Here is a 25,170-nt window from a genome sequence, read left to right as displayed (position 1 = left end):
ATATACGTGACTGTATAAAGGAGTGACTTTTGTGTTTTTCTTGTCCTTCCCTCTCTCCCTCCCTTTGACTGGACTTTGAGATATTGAGTATGTGTCTGTTGTGTTTTTTTAATTATTTATTTATTTATTTTTTTGGATGTTATGTATGAAAAATAAAAAAATGTTGATAACAAAAAATGTAAAGCATCCTTGCTAAATAAAAGTATTAATTTCCATAATTTCTTTCCCAAAAAACAAAACAAAAATTATACTGACTCCAATCTTTTGAATGGTGTATTGTATAATGTTACAAAAGCTTTTTTATTTCAGATAAATGCTGTTCTTTGGTTCTTTCGAGTCATCAAAGAATCCATTAATAATAATAAATATTTCTTGAGCAAGAAGAAGGAAGAAGTTGGGGCGTTCTTTATAAGCGGAGCAAAACACTTCATGGCTCCGTCTACAGCGCATTGTGATTGGGTGGTTTACGCTGTCAATACAGGAGACAAACCAATGGGCCACTGGCTGTTCATAGTCCCTGCGTGATGGTCCTTGGCAAAAATGAAAAAAAAATAAAAAATAATAATAATTCTGTCTGCCCCTTCAGTGCGTCAGCCCACTGGGAAAATGCCCGGTATGCCCGATTACCAGTCCAGCCCTGCCTACGCCTTACAGAAAACCTTTTGCATTGTTACACTTTCAGATAAACATCATTATTTACTATTTTTAGTATATTTTTAAATCCCCACAATGTCAAAAATTTTAAGGTTTACTATCTAGGTTTACTAATGTAGCAAACACACACATTTGTTTTTGTGAATTGTGGGGACATTCGATAGGCGTAATGGTTTTTATACTGTACAAACCATATTTTCTATTGCCCTACACCTAAACCTACCCCTTACAGGAAACTTTGTGCATTTTTACTTTCTCAGAAAAACGCATTCTGTATGATTTATAAGCGCTTTGAAATATGGGGACATGGGGTAATGTCCTCATAAGTCACTTTCTCCTTGTAAAACCTATATCATACCCATGTCATTATACAAATTTGTGTCCTCATATGTCACAAAAACGCGGACACGCACACAGGTTTTCCTATCATTATGGTTGTAACAGGGCGAACGAGACGTGCGGATCGCAAAAGCTTTATTCACAGACATGGTCATACACAAGCAGGGTTGAGCATCAGCAAACATATGTATAAGGCAAGACAAAGAGTATTCCTAGGGCTGGAGTAGGTCATCGATCGACAAACGGAATCCAGAGGGCTTGACAAGAGGAGAAATCCAGAAACATGAGCAATAGTCCAGACGAGGTACAAACAGAGTCCGAGCGGCGAGACAAGGGTTAATCCAAGGTACACAGGCAGGTATCAGGAAACAGGAAACAAGGCAACATGAAAAGACTAGATTAAACTAGAACTAGAAACTAGGCTCCGTAAAGCAGCTATCACTAGGTGAGTGATAAATGCAGAACAATACTAGAGACTGTGGGATTACAAATTTATTTAAATGTTTAATTTAGATTCCAATGTAATAGTGTACAAACTGAAGAAGTTATATACATTGTATTTAGCATTTATGGTGAAGATGATGACATCAGATGAACGATTCAAGAGGTCCCTGCCAGTTCCTGTTCTCTTATTGTAAGTCTAATGAGCCAGACGACGGAGACTCTTGCCTTTTGTTTGTAATTGCTCTTGATGCCCCTGCCCCAATCTTTGGGCAGTTAGGCTGATTAGATTAGGAGTGGTTAAATGGGGCAGGATTCTATACCTGAATACCTCATTTGCATGCTTAAAGGTCGTCACCCAGGTGCTTTGTGTTCACTCCTAAGCACTGCCCCTAAATGTATTTAAAACTACAATGTATCACTGCTTTTAGTTAGACTTGGATGACTACAGCGACGCCGCAGCGAGTTCTCAATAAAGAGTAACTTCTGGATGAAAGATATCCCAACGTCTCCTGGTCTCTGCTTCGTAGAAGAGAAAAGTTCACAACAGATGGTGCCGTGACCCGGATAGAGTTCCAGCTTCCTCACCTGAATCCAGTTTGAAAACTTCAAGCTCAAACAAAGATCTGCTTCCAGACTGCATCTTTTGGAATCCAGCGAAAACTTCAAGCTGAACAAAGATTTCCAGACTGAATTTTTCTCTCAACCAAGGTTGTGGTGAGTGCTGTCTCTAATCCAAAAGAACCTTTAAGACCAGTACAAATTTGTTTATCCTCTGCGTCAGAGAAGAGTTAACAGACAGCTGTAGGGTTTGGTTAACTAAGTTTTCCTCTAAAAATGAACTTTTAGAGATGAAGTTACCCTCTGTCCAGGCAGGGAAGTTTAGCATCAAGTGCTAATATTGTTTTATCCTCTGTTCTGTGTAGGCAGGGAAGATTGCCATTTACGTGCTAGTTATTTTGGTTTATCCTCTTTTCACAGAGAAGTTTAGCATTTCATGCTAATAATTTTGGTTTATCCTCTGTTGATCAGAGAAGTTTTAGTGTTTTGATTGTGTGGTAACAAAGTTAACAATAGTTAAGCTGTGTTAACAAGTGTACCCTCTGTTGATCAGAGAAGTTTTAGTGTTTTTGTTTGTGTGGTACAGAAGAAACGTACAAAATGGTTAGAAGGAATGCTAGGCTGATTCCAACAACAGAAAAGGGTGGTCTTGCGACTCCTTTGTGGTCAGATAGCGAATTCAAATCACTGTTAGAGTGCAAATGAACCTAATAGTCACTGAAAAGTTAGACAAGAACTAATTCAGAAATATGAGATCCATCCAGATAAGACTTGGTCTGTAGATGAGTGTAAAAGGTATTAGGAGCATGTGTTCGCAAGAACAATGTGAAAGGCATTATCTGCTGCCACAGAGAATTTGGTTTAGCACTAGCTACACAACAATCTCAGCGTAACTCAGAGCTAGAGAAACAGAACAATGAGCTTCAAGCTAGAGTGTCCTCTTTGACTAAGAAATTGAACCGCAACAAAGCTGCAGCAAAACTGATGTGGAAGTTAGTCAGCGGATAAAATTTACCCTGATTTACAAGCATTCTTTGAAAGAGATGTAGCTCTCAATCAGTAATTGATGTGCCTGTAAATTCGGTCAATGTTTGTGGTGCTCGGAGAAGATCTCAAGGCATTGAGGAAACTGAAAGTGTTCCTCTCAACTCTTCTGTTGTGCAAATACAAACTGTTGCCAAAACACTAGGACCTAAAGATATAGAGAGACTGTCTCAGAGCTTACCCTCAGCACGCACACATTTTTCTGAATTTAGAAGAGTATTGATCAGTAAAATGCGCCTTTACGACATGTCTTTAACAGAGGTAACGCAGTTGATGTCACAAATTCTAACTGAATCTGAATTCAACAGTTTTGAATCTGCTGTTACTTCTGAACTGCGACATGCAAGTAAAGGTGATTTAAGAGAAGGTATTTTGAAAATCCTAAAGAATATCTTAGGACCCAAAATAGATTGGTCTAGAATTACTACCTGTGTGCAAAAGAAAGAAGAAACTGTGAGTGAATATACTGAGAGATTTTGTCAGTCAGCTGTAATTTACAGTGGAATTGTTGATGACCCTGAAAGTGTGCTAGATGACAAGGGACCCCTAGTTCGTATCTGGTCAGATGGCCTTGTAGCCGAATACAGAAAAGCTTTACCATTCTTAGATCTAACTTGGTCTAACAGAACTCTCAGAAGTAACCTAGACAGGTTAGCTACATGGGAAAGAGATGCTGATGTCAAGGCAAAAGTGAGAGTAGCAGCAGCTACGTTTAACACAACAAAACAAGACAAGAGATGGTCTAAAAGAGAAGGCAAATGCAACTACTGTGAAAAATTAGGACATTGGGAGAAAGAGTGTAGGAAGAAGTTGCAAGATAGTAAAAGAAATGCTATGCATAATTCTGCTCCTCCTCAGCCTGCCTACAACCCTGAAGTAGTTCCGCCAGTGACCACTGAAACTTTAGGACAGCTCGTACAGGCTCTTGTAAGAGCACAACAAGACCAGGAAAAAAACTAATTGTTGGGGCTGTGAGTAGCTACCTTTCCCTGTAATCCATCACAATGACAAAATAATTTTTGTGAAAGGTAGCGTAAAAGAGAAAGAGATTGATTTTTTGCTTGATACAGGTGCAGAGTGTACAGTAATTCCTACAAAATTGGCACAAGTTTTAAACATCCCATACAAGAAAACCAAACTTTGTTTAACTGGCGTAATAGGTGAAGATTCTGTTTTGTATGAAACCCCGCCCATAGAGGTACAATTTGGCCCAAAAACTCTGACTACAAAATTGCTATGTGCTCCATTAAATACAGGTGCAATTTTAGGCATGGATCTTCTGAGACAAGTACATCTAACGTTAGACGTGTCCTCAGAATCCGCTAGCATAAAATTTCCTCAGCACAAGTTTCTACCAATAATGCAATCCCTACTGAGTATGCTTTCTTACAGAATCATCTAATTTGGGCTAAAGACAAGGATGATTGTGGTTTGTTAACAGGTGTAGAACCAGTTAAATTGACGGAAATCCACCTCGGTCACCAAACAATATCCGATTAATAAGGAAGCTATACAGGAATCAAACCTATTGTAGAAAAGTTGCTGAAGCAAGGAGTGCTAGTTAAAACCAACAGTCCATGTAATTCACCCATATGGCCCATCAAGAAATCAAATGGGACATGGAGACTTACAATAGACTACAGAGTAGCCAATAAACATATTGATAAAATCACCCCTAGTGGCAGATCCATCTACAATTTGTAATGGCTTACCATTAGATTGTAAGATTTTTCAGTAATTGATATGTCTAATGGATTCTTTTCTGTACCGTTGCACTCTGACAGCCAGTCATGGTTAGCTTTCACAGTTGACTATGAACAATACCAGTGGACACGATTGCCACAGGGATTTCAAAACTCCCCAACTATATATCATCAGGCTGTCAGACGTGATTTGTGTGACCCAGAATGTCCAGTCAAACAGTCCACTATGATTCAATGTGTCGATGATATTTTGCTTGCCTCAACAGACCACGAGGTACATCAAATTGAATTGACAGCATTGTTGGACTATTTGCATAAAAAAGGACACAAATGCAGCTTTCACAAAGCTCAAATTGCTAAAAAGCAAGTCACATTTCTGGGTCAAACAATTGGTGCAGGAAATAGATCCATTACACAGGATCGAGCGGCTTCAGTCAAAGCCATACCTCCGCCTACTACCATTAAAACACTCCGCTCATTTTTAGGAACAGCAGGTTACTGTAGACCTTGGATTGAAGACTATGCCTCGATTGCGCAGCCTCTCTATGATTTGTTGAAAGGCCATGGTAAAGATTCAGATACTGTTTGTATGGAAGAAATTCATCTCAAAGCTTTTAATGATTTGAAGAGAGCACTATGTCAAGCACCAGCATTAGGAATTGCCCAATCAGATAGACCCTTTGTGCTTTATGTCCATGAACACTTAGGCTTTATGACTGCATGTCTAATGCAAGATCATGGGGCAGCTTACGCCCAATTCATTACTATTCTGGTAAACTTGACATAGTCGCTCAAGGTATGGGCCCATGCCTCAGAGCAGTACAGGCAGTTCATCTAGCGCTTCAGGCTTCATCAGGAATGGTGTTAGGTCAGAATGTAAATGTAAATGCCCTCACGCAGTGTCTGCACTAATGAATCAAGCAAAAGTCACTTCTGTCACCTCCTCCCGTTGGGGAAATTGGTTAGCAACCTCACAGCCCCGAACATTGTTATACAGCGTGCACCAGTCACGAACCCATCCTCATGTATGATGTCTGCAATGACTGAAGTTGTGTTAGAGGGTGAAGGTGAAATGACTCATGATTGTGTTACGCTTACATATGCAGCGACAAGTGAAATAGCAGAAACTCCCATAGAGAACGCAGAATTGGAGTTGTTTGTTGATGGTTCAGCTCAAGTTATTGAAGGTAACAGACGAGCAGGATATGCAGTAACTTCCACCACTGAAGTAGTTGCTTCAGGTCGTCTTCCAGATCATTTTTCAGCTCAAGCTGCAGAACTAGTAGCCTTAACAAGAGCATGCACGCTAGCTTCAGGATCAGTTGCAAATATCTACACAGATTCCAGGTATGCTTTTGGGGTAATTCATGATTTTGGTGTTATTTGGCAAACCAGACAATTTCTAACTTCTGCTGGATCCCCCATTAAGCATGCTGGATTAGTGAAAGATTTAATGTTTGCCATGAAACTCCCAAAGAAATTAGCGGTGATCAAAGTGAAAGCACACCTCACAACTAATACTACGGAAGCTAAAGGTAATGCTCTTGCTGATGTAGCGGCTAAACAGGCTTGTTTCTATGCAACTGTACAAGTGTGTTCAGGTAGTACAGCACAGAAGACAATTCTACCTCCGGAATCAATCATTGATCTGTATAAAGACGTTCCTCTATATGAAGCATGGACATGGTTAGACAAAGGAGCCACTGTGGATTCATCCAGCTGCTGGACCAAAGGGGGAAAGTATGTTGCTCCCGAATCACTGTTGCCATATTTGGCTCAACAAATACACAATTTGGGTCACAGTGGTCCAGCAACGATGAATCACAGGTTCTCAAATCAATGGTGGAATCCAAAATTCAGAAACATAGCCACTGAAACAGTCAAGAGATGTGTAACATGTCAGAAAAATAATGAGGTACCAGCAGCCACCACACCAGCAGCACATACCCCAGCTCCACCAGGGCCATTTCGTCACCTGCAAGTTGATTACATATCATTGCCCCCTTGTAAAGGAAAAACTGACGTTTTGGTAGTAATAGACAAATTCTCAAGATGGGTAGAAGCTTATCCAACAGGGCGTGCTACAGCTGCACATACGGCTAAATGTCTTGTTACTGATTTCATTCCCAGATGGGGATTACCAGATTGCATTGACTCAGATCAAGGTACCCACTTCACAGGACAGGTAGTCAAGGAAGTGTCTAGAATGTTGAAGATTAAGTGGAACCTTCACTGTCCCTATAGGCCACAAGCATCAGGACAGGTTGAACGATCAAACAGAACAATCAAAACCAGGCTAAGCAAAATGCATCAGGAAGGAGTACCATGGGTTGAAGCACTGCCCGCAGTACTGTGTAGTATGAGGCGTCACCTAACAGATCAGTAGGACTGAGCCCTCATGAGATTATTACTGGGCGTCCCATGCAGATGCCAGGTGTAATTGATCTTAGAAATGCTGATGTTCACATTGTTTCAGATGCCCTGATCGCTACTGTGAAAACCTCACAAAGGCAGTACAGAGTGCCAGAGAGAGAGTTGAGTCGTGTTGGCAGACTCCACTAGAAGGTGGACACACTATCATCCCAGGTCAATGGGTCATGATAAAGTCGTTCAGAAACAAGCCATTAGAGCCTAAGTGGTACGGACCACATCAAGTGATGTTGATTACAGCAGCTGCAGTATTGTGTCAGGAAGGAAAACTTGGACTCATGTGTCACACTGTAAAGTTGTTCCTCCACCTACAGGGATAGGTTAGGACACATGGACCAGTGAGGAGCCCAGGGAAGAACCAGAGCAACAGGCTTCGGGGGCCAACCATGCGGTGAACATCCCCTCATAGGCCTTCCCCATCCACTAGTCCACCCTCACCTCACTGTTCTTTAGGTGTCACAGGAATTAAGAAATAGGGAAAGAAGGAACAACAATAGCAGACGCAGATTGAACAGAGGATACAACCCTAATGTTTGTAGTCTTTAGAACAAATACTGCTGTCTTTTGTTTTCTTTCTTCCTCTGTGCAGATACCACTTGATGGCTGTCCTGAGACCCATACGCCGAACTCCTCACCTGCGTATGAAGCCACAACCTCTAAAAGACAACGAGACCCACTGCAGAGCCAACTGTCACGGAAGACAGAACAAAGAAAAATACACAACGCAGAGTATCACATACGAGAACTTCAGTCATCCAGCAACATGATCAAGACATTCTTGATCTTTCAGCAAAATTACACCTGATGGCTGAAGATAATTCTTCATGGTTCGGAAACCTGTTAGTATCAAGTGTTTCATGCAACAAATGACTCACGCCCATCACGAGAAATGACAGTTCCAACCAGAAAAGACCCGTAAGAACTTCACGGACCATAATTGCATGTTTTGTTTCTGTGTCAGCATGCAATTACATACAAGCAACACAGAACAAGTGCTATGTGCCTGTAACGATCACATGTTACAAGAATGAACTTTTAAGTGTCTAAATTTGTATTTTGTGAGAGTTATTAGAACTCTCAAAGGGGGAATTGTGGGATTACAAATTTATTTAAATGTTTAATTTAGATTCCAATGTAATAGTGTACAAACTGAAGAAGTTATATACATTGTATTTAGCATTTATGGTGAAGATGATGACATCAGATGAACGATTCAAGAGGTCCCTGCCAGTTCCTGTTCTCTTATTGTAAGTCTAATGAGCCAGACGACGGAGACTCTTGCCTTTTGTTTGTAATTGCTCTTGATGCCCCTGCCCCAATCTTTGGGCAGTTAGGCTGATTAGATTAGGAGTGGTTAAATGGGGCAGGATTCTATACCTGAATACCTCATTTGCATGCTTAAAGGTCGTCACCCAGGTGCTTTGTGTTCACTCCTAAGCACTGCCCCCTAAATGTATTTAAAACTACAATGTATCACTGCTTTTAGTTAGACTTGGATGACTACAGCGACGCGCAGCGAGTTCTCAATAAAGAGTAACTTCTGGATGAAAGATATCCCAACGTCTCCTGGTCTCTGCTTCGTAGAAGAGAAAAGTTCACAACAAGACTAAACAGAAAATAAACACGAAATGGCTTGGTAAAGTAGCTAACACTAGGAGAGTGATAAACGCTAGACAATACTCGGCGATCTGAACAGGAACTGAGTAGGTATTATATAGTGTGTGTAATAGCTCTCAGGTGAGCGTGTGATTGGTGACAGCTTTGTGATCAGTACATTCAGCTGTGTCAGTGCAATAGATGATGGGAACTAGTGCTGGGCGGTATACCGGTTCATACCGAATACCGGTGTTTATTTTTCTTATGATATGAATTTTTAAAATACCGCAATACCGGTGTCATTTAAATAACGTTCAGAACGCGACACTGTTTGAGAGGGGTCTCTTTTCACTATTGCATTGTGGCAAGAACACAGCTGTATGTGTTACTAAGCGTGAGAGTTCTGATGCTGTAGAACTAGTAGAACGTGATGACAGAAGAACTCATCCACCGCCCGCTGCCATCAGCTCCCGCATCTCACAGGCACGAGCGTGACTTTAGCACTATATTTAGCAACTTTCAGACCCTTTTAGCGGCTTTTTTCCATAGAACATACAAACTGACAAACCTAGCGACATTTTTGGATAAACCTTAGCTATGGTTCAGTTGGAAGATGTCACCAGTGCTGCCCCGCGAGCGCGAGATCTGACTCTCGGCGCAGTGTCACCTCTCTCTGCGTCTGTTCTGTGCAGTGAGCGGCAGAGAAGCACCGCATTCAGCTGGCCGTACCGCAGCAGATTCGCCAATAAATGAGTACAAAACAGCATTTCCAAGCACTTGCCGCTAACTGACTGTTTGGGATTATAAATATGAGCATAGTTCGGCTATGCACTTTTTTTGGTTTATTTTTTAGTTTGTTACTCAGACGCAGGCAGTGCGCTGCATGAGACAGAAAAGTAATAGTCAAAACTACCGCATAGCCACTCTTTAGTGTAACGTTAGATGCATGTTGATTTTATCAGACGATGTCACGATTATAAATGAGAGTGACTCCTGGTTAACATGTATTAATGAATCGTGTTTAGTCACTATTTAGTGTGGAATTTTTCTACAATATTCGCTCATCATGACAGTAAAATAGGACATTCTAAGTCAATCTACTGCAGTTTTTCCTCCCTCAATCAGTAGAAAATGTGGTTAACACCCGGTCATGCATGAAAAAAAATAAATAAATACCGTCATATACCGTGAAACCGGTATAATTTTGAAAAATACCGTGATATAAATTTTTGGTCATACCGCCCAGCACTAATGGTAACTGTAGTCCGGAGTGACATGTAACAGTCTGTGTGGCGTGAGAGTCAATATGATGGAAGAGCGACCTCTGATGGCGAGTGGACGGCAGACTACGAACCGGATTCGTGACGGTGGTGACATTCCATAGGAGTAATGGATTTTATACTGTCTCTCCCTACACTAACCCTACTCCTAAACCTACCCTTACGAAAATAAAAAAAATTCTCATTGGACCCAAAAAAAGACAATGATTTCAGATATTGTCATCTTTGTGAGGACATTTTGTCCCCATAAACTAGGGTTTACCTGAACAACACACACACACTTACAAAATAGTGGTTATCATCTTAGACAAATCACTTTTAGTGTAAAAATAATTCATTGCATTTGGTTATCCCTAAATTGCAATCACATTCTATAGAAACTATATATCTATCGAATCTATATCTATTGATGCAGCAAATGATTCACTGATTAACCATTAACATGAGCTAGATTAAATAACAGACAAATGTATTAAACTGAATGTGAAGTCATGCAAATTAAAAGTTTGATAGTAATAGCTTTATGAAAGGCAGTTACTGTGAATGAAACATTTATATAGATGAAACACTTATTTTTTGTAGTGAAAAGGATATTTTGTGATTGTGTGTATTGTACTAACACAATTGAAAATATGCTGAAATGTTTGAAAAAAAGTGCACTTTTGATGATCTGTTGTGATATTAGTAGTAAGAGTTTTGAAAATGTACCAATTGCTTGTGAAAATTGCGCCAAAGCAACTAAAAAGAACTGTAAACATACAAACAAGACAAAACTGTAAATATAATAAGCAGCAGCCTAATCATCAGGGTCCAAGTGGAAAAGTGGTAAAAATTACCAAATTTAAAAGAGCAGATTCTGTGGATACAGCTGTATTGGTGAAGAATATCAACACTGCTCAAAAGTCCTGAGAGTTTTTAGTTATTAATGCCCCCCTAGCATTGGAAATTAATGAAATGTGGCACTGAAGGCAAGAAGGCTGTAAAAAAAAAGAGCGTGTCGTCAGCGCTATACATTGTGCAAAATGTTTTAAAATATAAATATACAACAAAAACAACTTATTGTCCATAGTTTTAAAGTAGATGTTTCAATAATTTAAAACTGATAATAAATAAAAACATAAGAACAGGCTAAATGTTAATGAGTAAGAAGTAGGAAGAACACACACATTCCATAGAAACATACAGTAATATGCGTTTCTGTGATTTCTGTATCTTGTAAATGATACTTGTATTTATGCCCAGCTTCAGATGCTGCTTTCACAAAAGTACTATTACTTGCATTATATTTTAAACCTAAATTTAATACCCAAATATTTCATCAAAATTATTATTTTAGTCAGAATGGACTACTTGCACAACTAGGCTGACCAATTAGAGCAGACTGCGTGGATTTTAAAAAACCAAGAGGTGCCGCAACAATATAAATTATAAGAAAAATAATGAATTATGAAACATACATTGCTGGTGCCATATCAGGTTTGTTTTAGATCAGGACCCTGTGACGGCCATTTCATTATTTAGCTTCAAGGAACTGCTTTACCCATTTTGCTGTGTGATAGGGGTCATTGTCCTGCATGAAAATTGCAGGCTGATTGGGATGTGCTTGCAGGAAAAGAACTGCATGTTGCTTAAGGAGGTTCTGATAAACATTTGCATTTACCCTGCCATGTATCTGTATAAGAGGCCCAACTCCTGCTGCAGAAAACATCCCCCAACCATGACACTTCCTCCACCACCTTTCACTGAATTCTTTACACACTTGGGCTTCAGTCTTTCCTCCAATTTGATGCCAAACAAAATGTTTCCCATCAGACCCAAATAAATTAAACTTGCTCTCATCACTAAAGTAAACTTTGGACCAGTTCTCCTCTGTCCACACAACATGCTCCTCAGCAAAGGTTAGTCTAGTCTTTTGATTCTTTCTGCTGATGAGAGGCTTGGTCACTGCAGAGTGGGCTTTCAGTCCGACTTCTCTTAAACGTGCCGAGACAGATCCTTACCCTGTTTAGCACTGAACTGGCGAGCAATTCCAGCTGCAGTGTTGAACCGATTGCCCATTGAGAGTCTCCACATTATCCTTCCTTCTCGTGCATTTATTTTACGTGGATGACCAGCCTTTTTGGGGGACTTGAATGAATTTGTGTCATTGTAAACCTGCAATATTTTACGAATCATAGATTTGGAATGACCAACTTTTCTTGCGCTGGCAGAAAGGGTCATTCCTTTGGCCTTCATCTGGACAACCTCCCATCGCAGGGTTTCAGTCCACTGTATATATAGTTTTACAATAGTAATTGTTAAACTGGAATTACTTTGTATATAGATGCCCTTTTTTTTACATTTGAGCCCTTACCCCCGAGGACCTCAGAATCGTATGGTTTTTAACACTGATTTATCAGAATTATTTTATATAATTTATATAATTATTATACTGTTAATTCATTACACATGAGCAATTTTTGTTTAACAATTATAATGAAGCATTTAGTTTAAATGAATATATATATTAGTGCTGTCAAGCGATTAATGGCGATTAATCACATCAAAATAAAAGTTTTTCTTTGCATAATATGTGTGTGTTCTGTGTATATTTATTATGTATAGATAAATACACACACATACAGAATATATTTAGAAAATATTTGCATGTATTTACATCTATATTTATATTCATATAATTTATATTATAAATAAATATATTTAATATATAAAGTAAACATAACATATTTTTCTGAAATATATACATGCATGTATATATATACGTAATAAACACAGCACACATACATATATTATGTAAACAAAAACTTTGATTTTGGATGCGATTAATCGCCATTAATCGTTTGACAACACTAATATATATATATATATATATATATATATATATATATATATATATATATATATATATATATATATATATATAAATAATGTAATTACATAAGCCCTTAGAATCAAATGATAAAACTTTTAAAATGACTACATGTGACATGGACTACATGGTCGAGCTTCTCTATACCTGTATTTAGACTATATACACTAATTTCACAACTTTAATTTGTACTGATATAGCAAGATGTTTTCTTCTTGCTGTGTAAATGCATTTAAATTCTTCATGTTTTGAATCTGTTGATCTTCAGCAGAAGAGAATTCAGTTCTTAAAGTTCTTACTTGAATGAGGAATTTTTTGGCTCCCCTAGGGTCCTGTGGCGGTCCAGCCTCGCACTCCTTCAGCTCATTCCTCAGATCCCACAACTTCTTTTTTATCTGTTCGTTGAGCTGTGGCAGTGATTTCTGACACACACACACACACACACACACACACGCAAAATTTGGTACACAACACTTCTTCAATTTTTCACACAATGCATATAAAATGTGAATACACTCAATAGATGTAGTAAAAAATTTATATGAATAGGTCTTTAGAGTAAGACGTTTAGAAACTTACTTTGATATGATCGACCAGATGCTGAGACAGTTTGACAGCAAGACTTTTGATAGTTGCTTTTTCCTCTTGCAAGAGGCAACTGTAGATAACCAGATATTTTAATCAAACGAAAACTGTGCTTTGGCCATGGTGAACATTACAAAAAAATATATAATAGCACTTCTGATGGCCAAAGTGAGGCGCATATTTTTGTAACTTCAGTATACTACCATGATAGAAAACTGTTGGAATGTGAAAACAAAGTAACATGATTTAAACATAATAAATCAAGTCTTAATGACACAAATTTTAGGGAACACAAAGTAACATTATATTCTTTTGATGTTATAACCTGAAATGTTCATGGTTTTGGAAGAAGTCTCTCTCCATATGTGCTGACTCCTCTAGAGAAATGTTATCATCGATCTGCTGTTGTCCTCTACACTTCACCATAATGTAACCTTTGCGGAGAGGAATCACTTCATTGCTGACAATTCTCAAAATTCTCTTTTCTGTTCCTTTATCTATGAGGTCTGGCTTGGTCAAAATGGCTGTGAGAATGAAAAACAGTTATTTAGTAAAATGGGAATTTGCTGACACAGGTGTTCATTTTAGGTATTGTGGATTATGTGCTGCATTACCAACAGTTCTTTTGCCATCAGGATCTACTTCTTGAGCCATTTTTAATGCTTCTGTTGTTGCAATATCAGTGTTGCATGGGCACATTACCATGTTTATTGTCTCTTGCTTCTCAGTATATTTCATGATCATACGTTTGATCTACAAAATATGAAGACATTTTTAAAACTGAATAAGTGGTACTGAATGTGGCTTACAAAATCAGATTATACAACCTACCTGGCTTCCAATATCTTGTGGTTGTCCATTTACTGGGACTCTGGCAATTCCAGGTAGATCGATCAGTGTGAGGTCACATACACCTTAACTATGTTTCTCAACCTGAATGCATTGGTCAATTTTATACAGAGAAGCTTAGCTGAGCAATAAGAAATTCAAGCATTTGTAGAATTAGTTCATGAATCTTGGAGTGTGAGTGATGCAGCAATAATGGGTTGTTGACATGACATGGCATTTTCACTGTCCCACAAGATAAAAATGAATATAATTAATATTGTCGTTATTTAAAATACGGTAAATGGTTAAACATTTATTTGTCCTACGTGGACCTGTTGTTATAAAAGCTGCAGTGTCATTAGATTTTTTTTTTACATTTTGAGCTAAATCTCAAAATTGTCCTATGGTGTGACTGTCCCAAGCATGGTTCAATAAATTACAACTTTTATAAATGAAAAAGAAAAGCATAAAAATGTTAATAAATACCTCTGGCATAATTGTACAAGTGTCTATTTTAGTAAATGGCAATCATTTTTTTCATCCATATATTTCTGAAAGCGTAGGAACTTGATACATTTTGTCTCTGAAAACCATGTCCTCTGGTGTGACACCATATCCTCTGGTGTGACACCATATCCTGATTTTAAATCAGCCAATTCCAGAGAAAACTTTAATTAGTTGAAGGACCCCATTCATGGTCATGTTACTGAAGCCCCCTGTCAAGCCCATGACATGTGCACATGGTCAATTTTGTCTCAGAACTGTTCAAATATTTACCTTTTTTGGAACCACTACAAAAGTGTTACGTTACAGGTGTCACGCCTGCACTGTCACACCACAGGACAAAGATGTCGCACCAGAGGACAAGGTCTCTTTTAAAAAGCATTTTAAATAATTAAATAAGATTTATTCAACTACTTTTTATTCTTTTTTGATCATTTTCAGTGTTCTTAAATGCAATAATTACATTCAATTATTTTCTGATGTTTTTTACAGAAAACTTGTACTGTTATAAAGTGTCACGAAAATAAGAATAAAATGTGATGCTTTGTTTTTGAGACAGAAAGAATTGAGGGAGAGAAATTAGTGGAAGAGAGAGGACATGGAAATATATAGAGAAAAGTAACAGGGATCCACGCAGAAGAGTTTCAGTAACATACTGATTGACTAAGAGACTGAATTTTGTTGATGAAAATTATTATTTTTTTTGTTTAAAAAACATGTTGATATTGTTTGTATCAAAATAAACTTTCTCGACTTCCAGTATAACAATGAAGGAGTGAACAGCTAGAGAACGGGGGCTCCCGATCCATCCTTTAAATTTCAAAATTTATAAGACACATAAGATCAACAATCACAGTAATAGTTACTTAAGACGTCGCAGAACTATGAGCAACTCTAAACAAAAGCAAGCTCACACTTCAGCTCCGCCGACCACGAGATCAACCGCTAGCATAGCGGGTAAATTAGCAGCCATGGCTACCTCATCTAATGCAGAGAAACAATCCGCAACTGAGACTATTGAACCTGTATCCATTGGAAAAATTTGTTTCTGAACTAACAAAACAAAGAAATAGTATCAGAGAAGACATTCGTGGTTTGATTCAAGAATTTATTGGTCATTTGCAAAGTTCGATAGATGCATTACGAGAAACGGTAGATGACTTTCAAGGCCGTTTGGTGTCGATGGAATCCCGAGTTGGGGAAAACTTTGAAAAGCTGATAGCAGCAGAAAAAGTTATCAAAACTCTGTAAACCCAAAACTCATCCTTGCTTGACCGCATCGAAGACCTGGAAAACAGATCCCGCAGATCCAACTTGAGGATTGTTAATAATCCAGAAGGAAGTGAAAATAATCAAGATCCCATTAAGTTCATTTCCGAAATGCTGAAAGGAGGTGACGGGAGCAGAAGTCTTCTACGAACCACCAATACTGGAGAGAGCTCACTGATCCCCCGGTCAAAAACCGACAGATGGCCGAAAATCACGTCCATTTGTGGTTTGCTTCCACCGGTTCCAAGACAAAGAGAGGCTACTCCGATGGTCTAGGAGTCATGAGATCCAGTACAAGGGGAACGCAGTCAGAATATATCCGGATCTCAGCGCAGCCCTGTCAAAGAAACGCGCTTTGTTCAACGGCATAAAGCAATCACTTTACCAAAAAGGAATACGATTCCAGCTGCTTTACCCAGCTCGCTTGAGAGTGACAGTCGAAGAACAAACTTTCATATTCAATTCACCTGAGGAGGCGAAACAGTTCTACGACCAACGGGTCAATGCCTAAGGACAACCGGAATATCTAAACTTATCTTTAAGTGGAGAACATTACCCGCTATCTACGAGGATGACTTGTAAAAGATATAGGTATCTTTAAGGCATTTGTTTTATTTAATTCTTGCTTCAAATATTAATGTTCTTCCTTGTCTGAAAAATACTTGTTGTTTTGGAAAACAAACAAACAAACAAACACAAAATTTAATGACTGTGTATTGATACTCCAAGGAGTAAAAAGTAAACTTCTGTAAAAAAATTCTGGATGTAGAAAATGTTATAGTGGATTGGGATACCCCCGTTGATAGGAACGGTTCTGAGTAATTTGAGGGATTACTGGGGGTACGTGTATGGGGACCTACCATTTGCCTCCGTTCTTGAGACAAATATAGGAAGAGGTCAATGTTTCTTGTGCTTGATTGAGAGAGAGGGTGGGACATTGTGGGGGCCTTTTTTTTTTTTTTTTTTTAACATCACTCACTTGTACCTGTGGAAATATGGTCTTTCTTTCATTCATCTATTCTTATAAAAGTACTGACTGATGTGTGACATGTTTAAGAAAGAAGGAGGGTCTTTTATTTGTTTTATTACCTGGAACGTAATTTTCGGATATAGCGTTTCTGCAAGAAAATGCATTTTCAAATAGCAGATCAGGTAAGACTTAGAAAACCATGGGTTGGACAGATTTTTCATTCCTATTTCAACAGTAAAACAAGAGGAGCAACAATTATAATTCATAAGAAAGTCCAGTTTAATGCATCTAAATGTGTTTCTGATCCCCAAGGACACTTTGTTATCGTGACTGGATATCTGTTTCAAATCCCTGTTGTCCTGGTATGTGTTTATGCCCCAAATTGGAACGATGTTAACTTCATTCATAAAGTCATCTCACATCTACCAGATTTAAATACAGGTGCATCTCAATAAATTAGAATGTTGTGAAAAAGTTCATTTTTTCTTGTAAGTTATTTCAAAAAGTGAAACGTTAATATATTTTAGATCCATTGCATGTAAAGTAAAACATTTCAAAAGTTTTGTTTTTGTTTTAATTTTGATGATTAGAGCTTACAGCTCATGAAAGTCAAAAATCTGTATCTCAAAATATTAGAATATTTACATTTGAGTTTCAATAAATGACCATCCCTACAGTATAAATTCCGGTATCTCTTGTTCTTTGAAACCACAATAATGGAGAAGACTGCTGACTTGGCAATGATCCAGAAGACGAACACTGACGCCCTCCACAAAGAGGGTAAGTCACAGAGGGTCATTACTGAAAGGTGTGGTTGTTTACAGAGTGCTGTATCAAAGCATATTAAATGCAAAGTTGACTGGAAGGAAGAATTTGGGTAGGAAAAGGTGCACAAGCAACAGGGATGACTGCAAGCTTGAGAATACTGTCAAGCAAAGCTGATTCAAACACTTGTGAGAGCTTCACAAGGAGTGAACTGAAGCTGGAGTCAGTGCATCAAGAGTCACCACGCTCAGACGTCTTCAGGAAAAGGGCTACCAAGCCACTTCTGAAGCAAAGACAACATCAGAAGCGTCTTACCTGGGCTGTGGAGAAAAATAACTGGGCTGTTGCTCAGTGGTCCAAAGTCCTCTTTTCAGATGAAAGTAAATTTTGCATTTCATTTGGAAATCAAGGTCCCAGAGTCTGGAGGAAGAGTGGAGAGGCACAGAATCCATGTTGCTTGAAGTCCAGTGTGAAGTTTCCACAGTCTGTGATGATTTGGGCTGCCATGTCATCTGCTGGTGTTGGTCCACTGTGTTTTCTGATGTCCAGAGTCAACGCAGCCATCTACCAGGAAATTTTAGAGCACTTCATGCTTTCTTCTGCTGACAAGCTTTATGGAGACGCTGATTTCATTTTCCAGCAGGACTTGGCACCTGCCCACACTGCCAAAGGTACCAAAAGCTGGTTAAATGACCATGGTGTTGGTGTGCTTGACTGGCCAGCAAACTTGCCTGACCTGAACCCCATAGAGAATCAGAGGGAGAATTTGTCAAGAGGAAGATGAGAGACACCAGACCCAACAATGCAGATGAGCTGAAGGCCACTGTCAAAGAAACCTGGGCTTCCATACCACCTCAGCAGTGCCACAAACTGATCACCTCCATGCCACGCCAAATTTAAGCAGTAATTAAAGCAAAAGGAACCAAGTATTGAGTACATATACAGTAAATGAACATACTTTCCAGAAGGCCAACAATTCACTAAAAATGTTTTTTTTTATTGGTCTTATGAAGTATTCTAATTTGTTGAGAATTGGTGGGTTTTTGTTAAATGTGAGCCTAAATCATCACGATTAAAAGAACCAAAGACTTAAACTACTTCAGTCTGTGTGCATTGAATTTATTTAATACACGAGTTTCACAATTTGAGCTAAATTACTGAAATAAATGAACTTTTCCACGACATTCTAATTCATTGAGATGCACCTGTACATACAAATAAATTTTTGGCGGAGATTTAAATTGTGTTGTTAACTCAAAATTAGATCGTTCAAATCCAAAACCAATGCCACAATCTAAATTATCTTTAGCTCTCTCAACTTTTATGGCACAAACAGGATGTTTGGATCCATGGAGATTTTTATTTCCACAAAAAAGAGAATTTTCCTATTTCTCTCATGTTCATTCATCTTACTCTAGAATAGATTATTTCTATATTGATAAAACACTACTTCCTTCATTAGAATACTACTCAATACTCTGCCATTATAATATCGGATCACGCCCCACTACTTTTAGATTTACGATTTACTCTCTGCAGTAACCAACGCCCCACTTGGAGATTGAATCCAACTCTGTTGGCAGACAAAAAATTCCAAACATGTACATCAACAGCAATTGATAATTTTTTGGCTACAAACACATTTGAAGAGGTATCACCATCGACTTTATGGGAAACATTTAAAGTAGTCATCAGAGGTGAAATCATAGCTTATTCTTCATATACCAACAAACTAAAGAATGCAAAATTACAACAACTCATTGATTCCACAGCAAAAATAGATAACCACGTCTCATTAACTCCTTCAGAAGAGTTATTCAAAAAGAGAGTGGAACTTGAAGCGCAATATGATCAACTTTCAATTGAAAGGACTCAACAGTACTTGTTATGGCTAAAGGGAATTTTTATGAACATGGGGAAAAAGCAAGCCGATTACTAGCACATCAGATAAAATGTCAGTCAGCTTCTAGACTAATTCCACAGATTCGAAACAGATCACAACAACTAACAATGGACCCCAAGGAAATTAATGACACCTTCAAAGAATATTACTCTAATTTGTACTCTTCTGAGTTTCCAGAAGATACCTCAAATATGTTAATGTTTCTAGATGGTTTAAACATTCCGAAAATTAATTTGGAGCAAAAAGAAAAATTTAGAACAGCCTATTAAGAGGTCATAGACTCAATAAATGCAATGCAAAGTAGCAAAACCCCTGGTCCAGACGGATATCCCGTAGAATTTTAAAAAGCCTTTGCGCACAAAATAGCTCCACTCCTATTGAAAATGTTTGAAAATTCTTTAGAAAATGTAAAATTACCACAAACCCTTACAGAGGCATTTATAACACTTATTTTAATACCAGGAAAAGACCCATCCCTGTGTAGTTCTTATAGACCAATTTCATTGTTAAAGGAACACTCCACTTTTTGGAAATAGGCTCATTCTCCAACTCCCCAGAGTTAATAAGTTGAGTTTACCGTTTTGAATCCATTCAGCCGATCTCCGGGTCTGGCGATAGCACTTTTAGCATAGCTTAGCATAGATCATTGAATCCTATTAGACCAGTAGCATCGCGTTCAAAAATGACCAAGAGTTTGATAGTTTTCCTATTTAAAACTTGACTCTTCTGTAGTTATATCGTGTACTAAGACGGCGGAAAATGAAAAGTTGCGATTTTCTAGTCCGATTTGGCTAGAACTATACTCTCATTCTGGTGTAATAATCAGGAACTTTGCTGCGTAACATGGCGTAGCAGGCGCAGTGATGTGCGCGGCGCCTGAAAGTAGTCCCGGCAATATTATAACTGGTTTACCTGGCTGGGGACTGCTTTCAGGCGCTGCGTATCACTGCGCCTGCTGCGCCATGTTACGGCAGCAAAGTTCCTTGATTATTACGCCGGAATGAGAGTAGTTCTAATCATATCAGCCTAGAAAATCGCAACTTTTCATTTTCCACCGGTCTTAGTACACGATATAACTACAGAAGAGTCAAGTTTTAAATAGGAAAACTATCGAAACTCTTTGGTCATTTTTGAACGCGATGCTACTGGTCTAATAGGATTCAATGATCTATGCTGTTATGCTAGTGCTATCGCCAGATCCGGAGATCGGCTGAATGGATTCAAAAACGGTAAAACTCAACTTATTAACTCTGAGGGAGTTGGAGAATGAGCCTATTTCCAAAAAAAGTGGAGTGTTCCTTTAAATGTCGATGTTAAAATACTTGCCAAAATTTTAGCTTTCAGAATTGATTCTCTCTTACCAGAAATTATTTCTCCGGATCGGATGGGTTTTGTCAAAGGTCGTTACTCGTAGAGGTTGTGGTTTCCCTGGATGCAGAAAAAGCATTTGATAGAGTTGAGTGGGGCTATTTATTTTTAATATTGAAAAGGTTTGGCTTTGGCCCGAAATATATAAATTGGATTCAATTGCTTTATTCTACCCGTAAAGTCTCTGTTATAACAAACAAAGTACGCTCACAATTTTTCCCAATACTAAGAGGCACAAGACAAGGATGCCCTTTAAGTCCCCTTCTTTTCGCATTAGCGATAGAACCTCTTTCTATAATGCTTAAATCTCTACAGTCCATAAAGGGCATTGATAGGATGGGTATAGAACATAGAGTTTCTTTATATGCAGACGACCTGTTGTTATATATTTCAAACCCAGTTGAAAATGTCCCCAAAATAGTGCAAAATCTTTCTGCCTTTGGCAGTTTCTCAGGATATGAATTGCATTTTTCTAAAAGTGTATGCTTTCCCATTAATCCTATGGCTCTACAAATTAAAACTTCATCCCTCCCATTTCATATCTCTTAATCCGGCTTTAAATACTTAGGAGTACATATTACTCAAACTTTTTCAGGCCTATATAAAAATAACTTTTTACCCCTTATAAATAAAATTAAAACTGATCTACAAAGATGGGACACATTATACCTGTCTTTAGCAGGTAAAGTGTATTAAAATGAATGTCCTACCTAAATTTTTATACTTGAATGAATGAATGAATGAATGAATGAGGCATTTATATAGCGCTTTATTGTGTATTGCAATACACCCAAAGCGCTTTACAATCGTGTGGGGGGGCTCTCTCCTCAACCACCACCAGTGTGCAGCATCCACTTGGATGATGCGACGGCAGCCACAGGACAGGTGGAGAGGAGGTGGAGAGGAGAGAGATATAGAGCCAATCAAGTGGATGGGGTTTATTGGGAAGCCATGATTGACAACGGCCAGTGGAGGGAATATGGCCAGGACACCGGGGTTACGCCCCTACTCTTTACGATGGGTGTCATGGGATTTTTAATGACCACAGAGAGTCAGGACCTTGGTTTAACGTCTCATCCGAAAGACGGATTACTTATTCCAGTCCTTCCCAGTTTTTATCCCAAAAGCCTTTTTTCGTACATTAAATAAGCTTATAACATCATTTTTATGGAAAGGGAAGAACCCAAGAATTAATAAAGACCTTTTGGAAAGACAGCGATTTCAAGGAGGTTTAGCTTTACCTAATTTTATGGGATATTGCTGGGCAGCAAATCTTCAAAAGTCATAATTTCCCAGAGAAAGGCAGAAGCAGATACTGGTATTTCTACATCACTTCCCGCCTTAATAACAATGAAACTACCCTTCTCCCCTTATCAGTATACCTCAAACCCAGTCGTAAGTTCAACACTTAAAATATTGTCTCAATTTAGACAAACGTACAAACTTAAGGACTTCTCCTTGTTAAGCCCTCTCAGTAACAACCTCTATTCCCGCTGGTAAAATAGACTACACCTACGTGCAATGGCAGAGTACTGGATTGGCTAAATGCAGTGATTTTTACATTGATAACACTTTCGCTAATTTCAACGACCTTTTACAGAAATGTCAGCTAGCACAATCTAACCTGTTCCGTTATTTTCAAGTCCGACATTTTATTCAATCTCAAAGTTCCACCTTTCCTAACCTACCCCCTACCTAATGGATAAAATTTTACAGATTCCTGTAACCCCTAAAGGTCAAATTTCTGCATTATACAATATAATTGTGTCTGCAAGCAATACCTCAATTGAAAAAAATTAAAGAAAAATGGACCAAGGATATAGACTCTGTAATTGATGAAATGATGATGCCCTAAAAAGAGTAGATGGATCAACCACCTGTGCACGCCTTAGTCTTATCAAATAAATCTACCAAAAACTTCAATGTGGATTTGTGATTTGATATTATATTTAAAACTAGAAAAAATAAAATATGTCAAAAAAGGATCCATCCAAACATTTTATAAAATTTGGAAACCTATGATTACATATTTTGAAAAGATGAAGACCCTACCTTCTAATTAATAGAACTAAAGTTTCAAAAAGGCCATCTGACTTTAATATACTTACTTATGTCATTCTTATATATCTACACAGAAAGACTATTGGAGTGACTATTTTTTCACTTTCTGTTAATTTAAGGTTGTGGAACAGGGTGGGGAAAGAAAATACATAATTGTATAATTGTTTGAATTTTTTTTGTCTAAACATGTTTGAAAAATTAATAAATAAAGTGCAAAAAAATAAATAAATAAACTTTCTCCTTTGACGTTCAAAATTAAATATAAATAATTTAATAACTACCATTTCTGTCCTTTAGTGTGACGTAATTTCCTATGGCGTGACACACATAAAAGAACCACATTTTTTTTTATCTCAAATCATCTTAAAAAAAAACAGTTGAGTATTGCAATAGGGGAGATACAAATATCACTCAACTTAAAATGGTATCATTTTCAACAGTTCTGAACAGATGACAGCAAAATTTGTCTTGTTGTCAATTTTTGTCTTGAAATTGTCCAAGTCATGGGGAAAAAAACTGCATAAATATTTATATAATATGCATTTTTCTGCCTATTTGTCAACTACCCTAATGCCAACGCAAATGCATAATTTGCTGTTGGCCAAGGATGCATCTTGGCCAAATATCTTGTAATTTGTACAACATCATCTACAGTCTGATATGTGTTGTAGAAATTATATGCTGAGCCATTTTTTTACCTAATCAAAGCAACCTGACAGAATGGTTTATTTCTCACTGTTCCAAAAGAAAACTATTTATTATCACATAACTTTATTAACACATAAATTCCCTGATATTAGGTGAAAATGGCTTATTTTATAAAAAGAAAAACACTGGATACATTCAAGAAGTCTTCTGTATTGATGTGGTGAAGAGAATTTGCAAAAGAGGCATTGTGTTACTTTTTTAGGCTGAAAACTGGCAAATAAATAAATGAATAACAAAGTTGCATCAGATCAGATAAGTGACAGAACAGAAGTTGAGATAGTAGTAGAAGTAGATAGTTTTAAATAACTAATGGCAATATACTGATTTTGGGACAGACTGAACATCGATTACATGCATGATTTTGCCACAATTGGCAGAACATGAAATGTTCTTGCTGAGTTATGGCGCCATCTTGTGGTGTGACTGACTAGAATGCACTGAGGTCGGAAATGGGACATTCGTCCCACAATGTCATGAGGAATGGTTCCAGTATGACTTTTTCTCCTGGGACAGAACTGATGTCAGCTGATGTCAGGTTGGTGAGTACGGCCTATGAAAATGTGCAGGGAGATGACCATGTGTCTGCATTCTGATAAAAGACCTCCTTTAAGAGCAGCCCATGATGCTGTCATAGTCTCCTCACTCCTTTGAGGAGTAGATGATGTGTACCCAGCGAGGAAACATTAATGAAGTCTCAACTTAAGATTGCAGCCATATAGATGTTAATACTGGATGCCGACATACCCGCTTCAAACAGCAATTGTAGGAATGCGAGTACTGACTCAAATGAACATGGATAGTGGGTTCAACCTGTGACACACCACGGGTGATGCATGTTGCACCAGTCCTGAAATATCTTGCATCACCAATTACACATTGCATACATTGGGTGCAAGGAGCTGTTGCATTTCAGAGTGTGTCTGACTTCTTGGGTGCATGAAGTCAGCCTTTTGGCCTCAGGGGCCACAATCACAACTGAAGAAACTCCAAACGGGGGTGCCTGCTCTTCTGCCCATGTAGAAGATCCTTCTGTGGAGGAATCTCCAGTGGGGTCCCTCATGTTAGTGACAGCAGGAAGGGGAAGCCATGTCCACGACGGCCACTGCGGAGCTACCAGGAGAATGCAATGTTTCTCTCTCTGGGCTGCGTTCCACTTCGCTTTTAGACACACAATTGTGAACTTCCCTAAGCACTTCCCCTCGGGGCAATCCCCACTGCTATTTTGACAGAGGGAGTCTGCTTCACATGTACACTTTAGACTGCTCCATAGACCACAATGCAACATGATCACT

The 25,170-nt window shown here is 38.3% G+C and overlaps 1 protein-coding gene across 1 annotated transcript in view; it reads right to left on the bottom strand.

The window, feature by feature from the left end:
* Positions 1-24,938, bottom strand: part of LOC131533861 (interferon-induced GTP-binding protein Mx2-like) — a 34,861-nt gene extending 9,923 nt beyond the window's left edge. The window contains exons 1-9 of the mRNA XM_058766287.1: positions 24,804-24,938; positions 24,623-24,688; positions 24,317-24,428; positions 14,334-14,416; positions 14,117-14,255; positions 13,828-14,026; positions 13,497-13,575; positions 13,217-13,339; positions 2,714-2,731 (exon numbers count right to left, since the gene is read on the bottom strand). Of these exons, the coding sequence (XP_058622270.1) occupies positions 2,714-2,731; positions 13,217-13,339; positions 13,497-13,575; positions 13,828-14,026; positions 14,117-14,255; positions 14,334-14,416; positions 24,317-24,428; positions 24,623-24,688; positions 24,804-24,938 (954 nt within the window). The remainder of the gene's footprint in view (positions 1-2,713; positions 2,732-13,216; positions 13,340-13,496; positions 13,576-13,827; positions 14,027-14,116; positions 14,256-14,333; positions 14,417-24,316; positions 24,429-24,622; positions 24,689-24,803) is intronic.
* Positions 24,939-25,170: the final 232 nt, after the last annotated feature.

This window comes from Onychostoma macrolepis, chromosome 25 (assembly GCF_012432095.1).
Source record: "Onychostoma macrolepis isolate SWU-2019 chromosome 25, ASM1243209v1, whole genome shotgun sequence".
Lineage (NCBI taxonomy): Eukaryota > Metazoa > Chordata > Actinopteri > Cypriniformes > Cyprinidae > Onychostoma > Onychostoma macrolepis.
The sequence above is the reverse complement of the archived record's forward strand: the minus strand, read 5'-3'. Positions and strand labels throughout refer to the sequence as shown.